Consider the following 12,545-nt stretch of genomic DNA (forward strand, 5'->3'; position numbering starts at 1 on the left):
AAATAGTTGGTTGTAGGATGTGGAAAAGGAAGCTTTGATGAGAAATGATCATGGTTGAGAAATTCAAAGTGGTTCAAAAATTTCCTTGAATAGCAATCCAACAGAATATACTGTAAAGTCCAATAATATACTAAATTTAATTCCTACTATACAAATTCATGCATGCATTTTTACATGAGATGAAATGTAGCATTATGTCTTGTATCAATAATTCATGTGGTGGTCTTTATGAGACTGCTTATGTGAAGATTGCACAATGGACTCCTGCATGCCATGTGAATTGCATGATAACAAAGGTTTAGCAGAGCTCTCACCATAACTGGAAGCTGAGAAACAACATTGGCTCACATCAGGGAGCACTTCTGTTCAGCCACCTGCTTTATTTCACTAATGGTTGCCTGAGCCTTTTCTTTTATTTGGTCTACATCCATATTTTGGAGGTTTTGAATCTGTCCAATAAAAGACTCCTTGACTTCCTCCTCCTCTTGATCTTCATTTACCATCTTCTTCAGCTCTTCGGGCAACTCAATGTCATCTCCAGCCATCAGTATTTGATTTTCATCCTGTTCGCTCTAAGCAAGAACATATTCATTATTATAATTAAATCCAATTTGAAAGTAAAATTATATCATTTCCATTTAAAAAACATATGCATTGAACTGTGGGCATTTTACTAATAACATGCAAAACTGTAGAAATTGCAAAATTAAACAAAAAAAGAAGTGTTATGAGCCCAGAGGACCCCCAAACCCAGCAGCAATAGATATTCACCAAGACAAATGGTTGCTTAAACAAAAGTTGCTTTTAATTATCTTTAAACATGAAAATATAATTACACTTTAACTTATCACTATTAACTTAACTTAACCTAACTTAATCCCCTTCTAATTCTAAGTGCACCTGTATGTAATGAGTGTTTAAGTTCAGAAAAGTTCTTTGGTTCACAGTTCAATCTCACTTTTCATTCCTCCAAGTTCACTGGTTGCAATTTAACATGTATAAAGTTCACCAAGCTTTGGTACTCGAAAGGTAAAGTTCTTGTTGGTTTTCAGAGATAGATTTGTTGTTCCAGGACATCCACAACTCCACTCCAGTGTCTTGCCGAAGAATCTTTCCCCCTCAGGGTTCTCCAGATGATAACCTCTTTCTTTCAGGTCACCACAGAGTGCCTTTATGTTTCCCTTATTCCAAGTGAAACATTAGACAGCCAGTCCTCTCCTCTTGCATGAACCACAAGGGCTTTGACTAGGCCATCTTCCAAACTGTGGCTGATTGCCAGCTTGTTCTGTTCCAGTCCCAGCTGCTCTGCTGGCTGTAACACTGTCTCTCTCTCTCTCTCTTTCTCTCGCTCTCTCACACACAGAAAAATCTGTTTGACTCTCCCTGCTTGCAAAACCACATGACCCTCTTACAACAGCAATCTCTCCTAGAGACAAAAAGTGGCTCCAACAGTCTCTTTCATCTGTTGTCTTTGATAAACAATCCATTAGTGAAGTCTCTTGAGCACTCTTCAAAGCTCTTGCAAAAAACTGAAAGAAGCCACTATGTCTCGCATAAGCAGAGCTCCAGTATTTCAAATAAGATCTGTTTTAAAGTGTTTGCATGTGACCTAGTCTAACAAACCTTTCCCAATTTATCTGCCAGACATTTCTATATACTCTGTCATAGATGCAAGTGAAATTATTTCTTTGAAGATAGGATTTCAAAAATTAGGTGCAAATACAAAGGGACAGGAAAGCAGAAGGATAACATTGATGTGTTATTCTTGGTCTTTTTAAAGCTTTCCTTGCATTAACTAATGGGCAGTAAAGTGCAACACAACACTTTATTACTTGCAAGGTTATCTACATAGATTTTAGTAAGGCCTTTGACAAAGTAGGCTGGTTTGGAAAGTCAGGTCACATGGGATCCATGGTGAACTGGTCCATTGGAGATAAAATTACCTTGATGGTAGGAATCAGAGGGTGGAGGTGGAGGTTTGATACTCAAATTAGAGAATTGTTACCAGTGGTGTGCCACAGGTAGCTGCTATTTTCTCTGTTGCTTGTCATCTAATATAGTTAGCAAGATCTGTAAGTTTCTGGGTGACTCCAAATTGGTCTCTTCTGTACAAAAGTCTGAGATTACAACTGGATTTATATGAAGTGGGAAATTAGGCCAAGGATTGACAGAAAGATTTTAATTTGGACAACTGCAAGATCTTACACTTGGTGAAATGATCTGCCAGAGGAAGTGGTAGAGAGCAGGTACAATTGCAACATTTTAAAGACGTTTAGGTAGGTAGGACTATGTACCTATCCAAGTAGGACAAATACAAACAAATCTGACCACCTTTGCTGAACGATTTGGGCTGTCTGGACAAGTAGAAAGGCCTGTTTCTGTGCTGTGAAGCGTTGAGTCTAAGGTTGAAGACCCATATACACTGTAACTACTGTAGCTTTATTTTTAAACTTTGTATTTTCGACACAAAGTGACATTATTTATGGAATCGAAAATTTGTTACATCAAAAATTCTGCAGATGTAGATTGCAGAAGCAAAACTAGATTACATAATAAATGAGAAATATATCTGATCAATTAAAAAAAATACTTGGCATTCTTTATGGTGAAGTCAAAACTGTATATGCAATAACAATATCTGAAGGTAATAGGCTAATATATTTGATAAAATATGTATTCTTTAGCTTGCATTTGTAAATCAAATAGTAATCATATCCAATTAAACCATGGTGACTCCCCCTTTATTTGTGATGTTATCGGAACAGAGGAAATTCAATCATCTGTTCCAAATGCTTTTATAAAACATATTCTCCAATTTTTAATTTACATTTTGTAAGACAATGTCCCTTTAGTGTATGGAATTGAAACAAGTGTTATTCTAATTCAAACTCCTTTTCCTCAATTTCATCTAAAATTCTTCAAGTTCATTATTTAGGTACTAATGGGTTCAGGAAGCTCCTGACAATGATCAGTTGGCAGATTGTTTTCCTGTTTAATCTTTGTAACTAATGCGACCACATAAATTTTTCCCATTCAGACTTCCAGTATTTTCTTTAATTGTCTTATACCTAATATGATTAGCATTCTAAAGACACATGGAATTTTTTTGCATAAAGATTGATAAACAGGAAACAGAAAAATGAGGCACAAAGAATTAACATTTCGGTGAAGTTGTGTTTTGGGATGAGATACTCCTAGGGGCTGACACAGTGATTTTGGCAATTGTTGTGATGGAATACTTCCACTTAATACAAAACAGGTTTCCATTTGCCCAGTTGATTTCATTCTAGCTACAAGCAGAGCCAACACATCATTCTTCTTTCCTCTTATTGCAACTTAATGTCCCTCACATGCCCTTTGATTCTTTTGCCATTTTCATAATTTTACAGGAGCCAATCAACCTATTAGCAGTATTCTGTGATAATGGAAATAAAAAAACAAAGCGCCTGGTGGAAAGCCACACCGTCACAGGAAGAATTTGCAAACTTCAAAGGCGACACTCAAGGCAAGACCGATCCTGGGTTCCTGGAGGCAGCAGCATTAACTGCCATAGCAGCAACCAACACAGCTCTACAATGTTGACCTACTGATTTTGGTAATGATGTGTGAAGGCAGCTCAAGAAATCAACAGGTTCTCCTAAACAAATGACAGTCTAATGGTTTCTCAGTCAACCACTCTCTTCTTCGATTGTTGAGTCTGGCCTAATGCAGAAGAATTTAAGAAATATGAGTGGGAGTAGACTTTTTGTCCCTTGCTGTGTGAGACCATTAAAGGACTAACAATCTATTAAGAAAATAAAGTAAACATCTAAAGCATTTACCTGGATTTATCCTTAGAGTCAAATGAATTAAGTTGCCAGTTTCAGGCCAACTGTTCCTGATATGAAGTTGAGGGCCAGAAAAAAAATTCATTGTTACTACTCTGAACAGAATGCCTCAGACTTGGATGTGTGGAAGTTCAAGAGATTCTTAATGCCAGTGGCAGAAAGTCTCTGATGCCCCACAAATTTACCTTTGTTTGCTCTCTGAGCTTCAAAATCTAAACTTTGCTCCATTTCAGACTTGTAAGACTCAACATTTATTCCAAATTCTAATGTAAGACAAAAAAAAACCAATAAATTAATTTTTAAAATATATTTATAGCCATTTGCTGAAGAAATTGTATGTATTTTAATTTCTGCAGAGATCCGAAAATGATTGTGAACTGAGACATCATTTCATCAGATGTATGCACTGACAATTCCTAATCTTCCCTACACTTGTTCTTTTTACAAATTCAGAATTTTTCTCTTTGCTTTTCCTATGGAATTATATTGGTTGAAGGCTAAGGTTCAATTGACCCCAGAAACTTCAGTATTTCTTTAAGTAAAACTGGATGGCTTCAGCAGAGGACTCCTCACTCCAAGAAAATATCATCCCTGAATTTAACAGGCCAAGCCGTAAGAAGATTATAAGTTTCAGTGAGTAGTCTTTTACCTTCTTAACTCTGGACAATACAGGTCTGATCTAGTCTAATGTTTTATCATAACCTGCCAACTTTAGAACCAGTTTAGTGAATCTTTGCTGGACTCTCTCTGTGGCATAAGGGGGTCATAGCTGCACGCAGTACTTCAGATGCATTCTCACTATAAGTGCTGTGAAGTATCTTAACATTTGTATTTACATTCTTTCATAATAAAGGACAACAAATTACTTCCCTTCCTAATCATTTATTGGCTTTTAGTGACTTATTTTCAAAATCACGAGGTTCCTTTGAACATCAATCTCTCACCATTTAAAAATATGTTTACTTTTGTGCTCCAAATTGGATAATCTCACATTTTACATCTTATATTTCATTTGCCCTGATCTTGTCTACTTACTCAGCAAATCTATATCCCTGTGAATCCTCTTGATTTCCTCCCTGCTATCACAGTTCTACCCAATTTATTAACTTAAGCCAACTTAAAGATATACAATTTGGAACCATCAACAAATCATTGATATAGATTGTTCATAGCTGTAGCCAAAGCACAGATCTTGTTACTCCATTAGTCACAGCCTGCCAACCTGAGAAAGGTCCATTTATCCCAACACTTTGCTTTATGTCCAATAACCAATTCTCAGTCTATGAGAGTATAGTACTACCAACTTGATTTGCATTAACCTTGCTTACTTAACTCTTGTGTAGGATCTTATCAAAAGCTTCTAAAAGTTCAAACACATTACATTTTCTCTTCTCTATTCTGCTAGTCACATCCTGAGAGCTCCCAAATAGTAGCCAAACATGATTTTCCTTTCATAACTCCACATCAACTCCACTTAATACCAATATTCTTTTTCTTTTATTTATCAAAACATTGGATGTTTCTGATGAGTCATTTGCTTATTATCAATCCAAAATTTCCCCTGAACTGAATAGTATTTCAGAGTCCATTTAAGTGATGGGATGGGAGCTGCTCACAAGCCAGATCGTTCTTCTCCAAAGGACGCCAGTGATCTGAATGAATTTTTGTCATCACCATTACAAATAGTGACATTTCACTTCAGATTTGTTTTTATTACTGATTTTAAATTGCCATGGTGATTTCAAATGTTCATATTTGGACCTCAGTACCAATCCAGTAAGCTATTCACCGTGCCATTGGAGCCAGGAATCCACAGTCGTGACTTGAGCAGTAAGTTGTCAGAAACCTCAGATAGCTACATACAATGGAATTCTGCTGATCACACCCAGATCTATGTAAATTCCTACTAATGGTGATTCCACATCATGGAGTCACCATTACAGGTCCTTTGGTTTAATTCATTCATACCAATCTGCTGCAAGATCCCACATGATGATACATTACCACGTGGACATGGCAGCAAATTGCTAAATAGTCAATGAATTTAGAAAAGTATTATTGAAAATAAGTGGAACAATGTTCAAACAAAATCATTTAGCTTTTCAGTGCCGGTATCAATAAAATATGTTTATTTTACCTTTGGGAGTCTGTACTTTTCTCTTAAATGGACCCGGAGAGTTGCTCTTTCTGCTTTCTTCTGTGCAAAAATACCATCCCTTTCCATCCTGAAATCAAGAAGAAACAAATATTTTCAATACCAAATAAGACTCTCTTAAAAGACGCTTCAACTGTTAATTGTGTTGAGTTGACCTTGGTCAGATTTTTGTTGGTTTTAGAGTTTTCCAAAAGTAGAGTCATGTTCAAAACAAAAGCTAAAAGGTGAATTTTCTGCTGCTTTATTAGTCACCACACATTTTTGCTCTCTTCTGAGTCTGCACAGCTCATTGTCAAATTTGAACATTTATGTTGAATGATCAGCAAGTTTAATCATATTGTAACTAAATATTGTTGTTTAATATTATAGAGGCATTGATCACATATACAGGCCCTTTGGCTCACCAAATCTATGCCAATCACCAAGTACACTACTAATTCCATTCACCAGACGGTTCATACATTGTAGCCCATGTCTTGATGATTCCAATACACATCTAAATACTGCTCAAATGTTGTGAAAATACCTGCTTCCATCACCACCTCAGGCAGTAGACTCTAGATAGAAACCAGCATCTGGGTGAAAAATTTCCCCCCTCAAAACCTTACCCTCCACCTTATGCTCTCCAATTTTAAATGCACCTACTATGGGGAAATCTACTGTCCAATTCATCATAATTTGCATACCTCTGTCATCGTCCGCCTCATTCCACTAAAGTCTAAGGAAAACAAAGTCTCTCCATCCTTTCCTCATATCTGAAATTTCAGACAACATCTTGGTGAAATACATTCACACCCTTTTCAATGTAATCATGTCCTTCTTATAAATGTGGTGATTAGAACTGAATACAGTCCTCCAGTTGTAGCCTAACTAATGCTTTATAAACATAAAAACTTCAGACACAAGAATCTTGAGCAGACAAGGAATTGCTGGAAGAACCTAGCAGGTCAGACAGCATCCATGGGTACAATTTGTCAGTCAATACTTCAAGTCAAAACTCTTTATCAAGTCAAAGATAAAATAATGGATATAAAGGAGGAAAGAAGCTAGGGGAAAGACCCAGAGGTAAATGCACAGGAGGCATCAGAGATTAAGACCCAGGGAGAGGGAGAAACCACTGGTAGGGGAGAAAAATTAGAGAGAAAAAAAAAATTGAGCACCAGAGTTTGTAAAGAAGAGACAGAAACAATGGAATCCAAGGATAGAGGTTCCATAAAATCATGCTGCAGTAAAACACGAAAGTCTACAGACTCTGTGATTTAAGTATAAACACAACGCTGGAAGAACTTCGCAGGTCAAAGAATGTACTTTATATAGTGAAGATACAGATACTTAACCAATGATTTAGGCTTGAGCCCTTCATCAAGGTAGGAACAAAATGTGGACAGGCACCCAAACAAAATGGTGGGGGGAGGAGCACAGTCCCAGAGACAGGAGGTAATAGATGGATAAGAGAGGGAGGGCACACCAGCAAACAAGGGGAGGGGAAATTGCTCTGTGAAGGAAGAAGAAAGGGGGTGGAGAGCTGGAGGAAAGAAGACATAGGGAGAACAGGGAGTAGGCTAGCAGAAACCAGAGAAGACGATGTTAATATCATCAAGTTAGAAAGTGCCAAGAGGGAAAATTTGGTATTGCTCCTCCAATTTAAGGGTGATCTGAGTTTGACAGTACAGGGCCATGGACAGACCTGTTAGTGTGGGAGTGGCTTGCAATATTAAAATGGTTTACCACTGGAAAATCCCTGTCACTGAAGGTGAGAGAAGGTGCTCAGTGAAGCGATCTCCCAATCTGTGTACTGTGTCTCTCCAATGCAGACTGTTGCTTCACTTGGAAGTGATGTTTGAAGTCCCAAATAGTGGAAGGTGTGGATCCAATGTGACACCTCTTGCTGCCACAGGGGAAGGTGCCAAAGTGCAATTGCCATTAAGTTTCATGCAGAAGGAATATGGTGTGTTATTGCTCAAGTTTACATTTCACCTCACCCTGAAAATGGATGAGGCCAAAGACAGATAAATCATTGTATGAATGGTTGGGGTATTTAAAATGGTGAGTGGTAGGAAGTTCAAGTTTAGACCCACAAACAGAGTTTAGGTTTTTGGCAAAGCAATCAGCCAATCTGTATTTGGTCTCACCAAAGTAGAGGAGGTTCTGTAATGCTGTACTAGAACTTCATTGCATTGGCTAAGTTCGGTAAGGATCCCGGTGCCTTCTTCAATAGTTTAACTCTATGTATTGGCACTTATAGGCTTCCTTGTACACATGTATCACTTTCTTTCTCAATATTGCCCAAGGCCATACTATTCATTGTTCTTGTCCTATCATTATTGGACCTTCCAAAATGCATCATCTCACACTAATTAGGATTAAATTCCATGTGTTTTTTTAAAGAGATACAGCCCAGTCAAAGGCCATTCCAGTCCACAGGTCTTTGCTGCCCAAATACATCATGAGTCTGTTCCTCGCTGGGGCCTCATTTCTGTGAGGGGAACTTGACAAAGTGATGACTCTCTGTCTTCCTTACGTTAGACAAAGTGAATGAATTTAATGTATGTTACATTCTAAATGTAGTATTACGTGACAATATGGAACCATTACCTTTACCTTTAAATCAATTAACTTATAAGCCATATGTTTCTGGAGAGTGGCAGGAAACTGGAGTAGTTGGAGGAAACCCATGTGGTCACTGGGAGAATGTAGAAAGTCCTTATAGACAATGCCAGATTCAAACCAGCAATAGCAGTGTACTAACTGCAATGCTAACTGCACTGTCCATTATTGCTCTTCCTGTCTTATTAACTGATAAATACCATCCTGTAACCTAAGACTATCTTCTTCTTATCAACAGCACCACCAATTTTTATGCCACCTTCAAATTTACTAATTGTATCTCTGATATCCAAATCATTAATGTACAAACATCAAGCATTCCAGCATTGAGCTCTGTACTGCATAACTGGTCATAGGCTTTTCCCTTTTATTTTTCAATCTTTTTATTGGTTTTAATATATGTAAAATACATAGGTAAACATAGAAATATTAATAAAGTAAATTAATATCAAGTTACAAGTATCAGAAAATAAAGTACGCATGAACCCATGTTATTAAAAGGAAAAAATGTAAAAGAAAAAAAACCCATATATTCCTAAACTATCAAACCCCACCCTAGGAGGGCTGCTGGCCAAGTTAAGGAGTCCACTATTAATAATAATATCTATGGGTCATAAAAAAATGCAGAGATAATTAATCTACAAATTTTGAAAGTAATTGAGAAAATGACCCTAAAGAGAAAGAAAGTTAAGATCCATAGCAGTAGTCAAACACCTATTTTTTTCCAGAGACAGACATGCCATCACATCTGACAACCACTGGGTATGAGTGGGAGGGACAGCATCTTTCCAGTTCAGCAAAATAACCCTTCTAGCGATAAGGGAAGTAAAAGCCACTATGTGGGATTGTGAAAAAGTCAGTATTAAATCCATTGACCCCCCACTCACTCCAAAAATAGCAATGAAAGGGCTCGGAGTCAAATTAATAATTGGCTTTCAATCCCAAAGTAAAACAACTCTTCATCATCAGTCTCTTCCTCCAATTACCAAGCCAATTTTGGATCTAATTTGCCTTGGATCCCATGGGCTTTTGCCTTCAGGCCAGCCTTCCACATCTCAAACACCTTAAAGTCAAACTACATTAACTGCATTTTCTTTATCAAAATATTTTGATCACTCTTTGAAGAATTAAATTAGGCAGGCTGTCAGGCAGGACCATCACTGACTTATCAAAACAAATAGACCTTTAAATTATGAGACTGAGAATTCAGCTAAGGAGATTGAAATTCCTGATGAAGAGTTATCAATGGTGGGAATCATTAAATGTGAACTTATTGAAGTAGCCTTGCTAATTTCAGGGAGATCAAAGATGGATAAAATGGTATATCAAGACAAAGGAAGCCAACTACCAGTCCTCAGAGAGCATGCAGCAGATAACAACACTACTGATGAAGCTATAACTCCAAAGACCCATCAGCAACTCTGAAAAATAATTCACAGGAACAGCAAAAGGTCAATACATAAAGTAAATCTAAGTATAGGGCACTCTGGCTTGTGAGGAGGCATTTTTTATTGGGAATTAGGTGGAAGGAGTGAAAGGCATTCTTACTTGGAGATCAGAAAAGGAAGGACTGGCATTAGAAGAAGGAATTTGTTTCGAGGGTTCATGGTGATAGGAGGATTCGGGTCCAGTGTGGTTCAGAGGCAGGTTAGAAATCAAGATAATCTGATGAAACGTTAATTGTCTGAGTTGAGTTGGGCAACTCACCATATTTTTTAAATAATGTTTGTAGAATTTTCATATTTATCTGAGAAGTAGACAATAGCTTCATATCGTGATCTAAAATTTATGCTGCCTACCTTGTTCTATGCTGACGGAACATCTCTAATGTGAACTTTGAAATTTTAAATAGGAGTCTGCTCCATAAAACATTGCTGAGATGGCATCGATCTTATACAGGCACACAGAAACCTTGAGGGACAGTTGTGTTCCGAATTTCGGATTTTTCTGGATTTCGGAATGCCAGATTTAAACCCACCTGAATTGAGCTGCCGTATCTACCCCACCCCCTTCTAGTCACGCTGCTCTCTCCCCCCCACTCACCCGCCCTACTCGCACTGCCGGTCTCCCCCCTCCAGACGTGCTGCCAGTTTCACCCCCCCCTTGCCTGCCCGACTCGCCCTGCCGGTCCCCTCTCACCTGCCCGACTCGCGCTGCCAGTGTCCCCCCACACCCTCCTGACTCATGCTGCATGTCTCTCCCCTCCCCTCGCCCGCCCGACTCGCGCTGCTAGTCTCCACCCGACTCGTGCTGCCGGTCTCTCTCCCCAGTTGCTGGATTTTGGAGCTTTTTGGATTTTAGATGTCCGGATAAAGGATCATGTACCTGGATAAACATAATATAAAGTTGCTCTTGTATATTTGCTAAAAGTCTTGTACTGCTGAAGAAAAAAATTTTAGAATGGAAACAACATGTACAGTATTAGGCAGCAAGACTGAGTGCAGTACAAGAAAGAAAAATTGTGGGTCAATTTATGACATCAATGTTCAAAAGACATTTGGACAGAGAGAAGGATAGGAAGGGCTGAGAAAAATATGGACCAAATGGAGGCAAATGGGACAGGACCACAATCTCAACTTGGTTGGGATGAATGAGAAGAGCCGAAGAACCTATTGCTTGCTGGATGATTCCATCACTCTCTAACTTATACTTGAGGTAAGTTTAAATGCAATGAAATCATAAATAGACACAAAGTGACCTAGCTTTCGTAAGCAAAATCAAAGCTTTTCTTTGTTGCCTGTGTTGCTCTTTAAGCACTGCTGGACTTGTGGATTTCTGGCTTTCACAAAGGTGGCCCTGGGTTCAACTCCCGATATGGGAATTGTAACATGGTTAGCGTAAAGCTGTTACAGCAACAGAAATCAGGACAGGGGCTTGAATCCTGTACTGTCTGTAAGGAGTTTGTATGTTCACCCCGTGTCTGCGTGGATTTCCTCTGGCTGCTCTCGTTTCCTCCCACCGTTCAAAAAAAATGTACCAGGGGTCGTGGGTCATTTGGGTGTAATTGGGCAGCACAGTCTTGTGGGCTGAAAGGGCCTGTTACCAGGCTGTATGTCTACATTAAAAAAAAATTGTTGTTTAAAACAACATTAATACGTAGAAAATTTGGTGAATTTGCCGGAATGAAAAAAGATTGGAAAACATTCAGCTCCAGTGAACATCATCTTAATAAATAGCCTTTGATATTCACATTAAGTATACTGAAACAAAAATAATTCCAGGCCTGTCTAACCAGGAGGGCTTTGTATCACATTTATAAACTTCTTATGTACAAAATTAGGCTCAAAATGTTACATTCCCAGTTTATTGTATCCAAAGTTTGATTTGCAGCCAAATAATGAGGCCACGTCATCAACATACGGAACTAATTGGGCGCAGCATGCTCATAATTTCCAATATGTCTTTTCTAACGAACACATTTGACTCTTTTCATTTTTCATTTCTAAATGTCTCAAACATTTCAACTTGCATTTCATTTTTTTCCCCTTAATTACTTGACTGAAACTTTTGCAGTTTTTCATTCCTTTGGAGCCATATTTAACATTTTTACCCAATCAGTTTTGAAAATAAAAGCCATTGACCTGTGAATTAATTTAATTAATTACAGGGTTGTGGGCACTGTAGGCAAGGCTAGCACTTTATTGCTCAATCGTGTCATTGAAATAACTGCTTTTTTTTTGCAGAGGGTCAAAAGTCTGAAGTTACTTATTATCCAGGTTTCCTTACCAAAGGGACAGTTATTCAAAACACATTTCAATGATTTAGATGAGGAACTAAATGTAATATTTCTAAGTTAGTTAGCAACACCAAACTGGATTGGATTGTGCAATGGCAGAGGTGGTACAATGAAAATAGGCAAGTGTCAGACAACACAAAGGTAGAATATTATTTAAATGGTAGTAGATTGGGAAATGTTGATGTAAAAAATGAATGAATGTCCTGGCACACCAGTCACC

General features: G+C 38.1%; 1 protein-coding gene across 1 annotated transcript in view; it reads right to left on the reverse strand.

The window, feature by feature from the left end:
* Positions 1-344: 344 nt before the first annotated feature.
* Positions 345-12,545, reverse strand: part of LOC138756099 (complexin-4-like) — a 52,084-nt gene continuing 39,883 nt past the window's right edge. Inside the window, exons 2-3 of the mRNA XM_069922755.1 lie at positions 5,965-6,052; positions 345-572 (exon numbers count right to left, since the gene is read on the reverse strand). Of these exons, the coding sequence (XP_069778856.1) occupies positions 345-572; positions 5,965-6,052 (316 nt within the window). The remainder of the gene's footprint in view (positions 573-5,964; positions 6,053-12,545) is intronic.

This window comes from Narcine bancroftii, chromosome 3 (genome assembly GCF_036971445.1).
Source record: "Narcine bancroftii isolate sNarBan1 chromosome 3, sNarBan1.hap1, whole genome shotgun sequence".
NCBI classification, from domain to species: Eukaryota; Metazoa; Chordata; class Chondrichthyes; order Torpediniformes; family Narcinidae; genus Narcine; species Narcine bancroftii.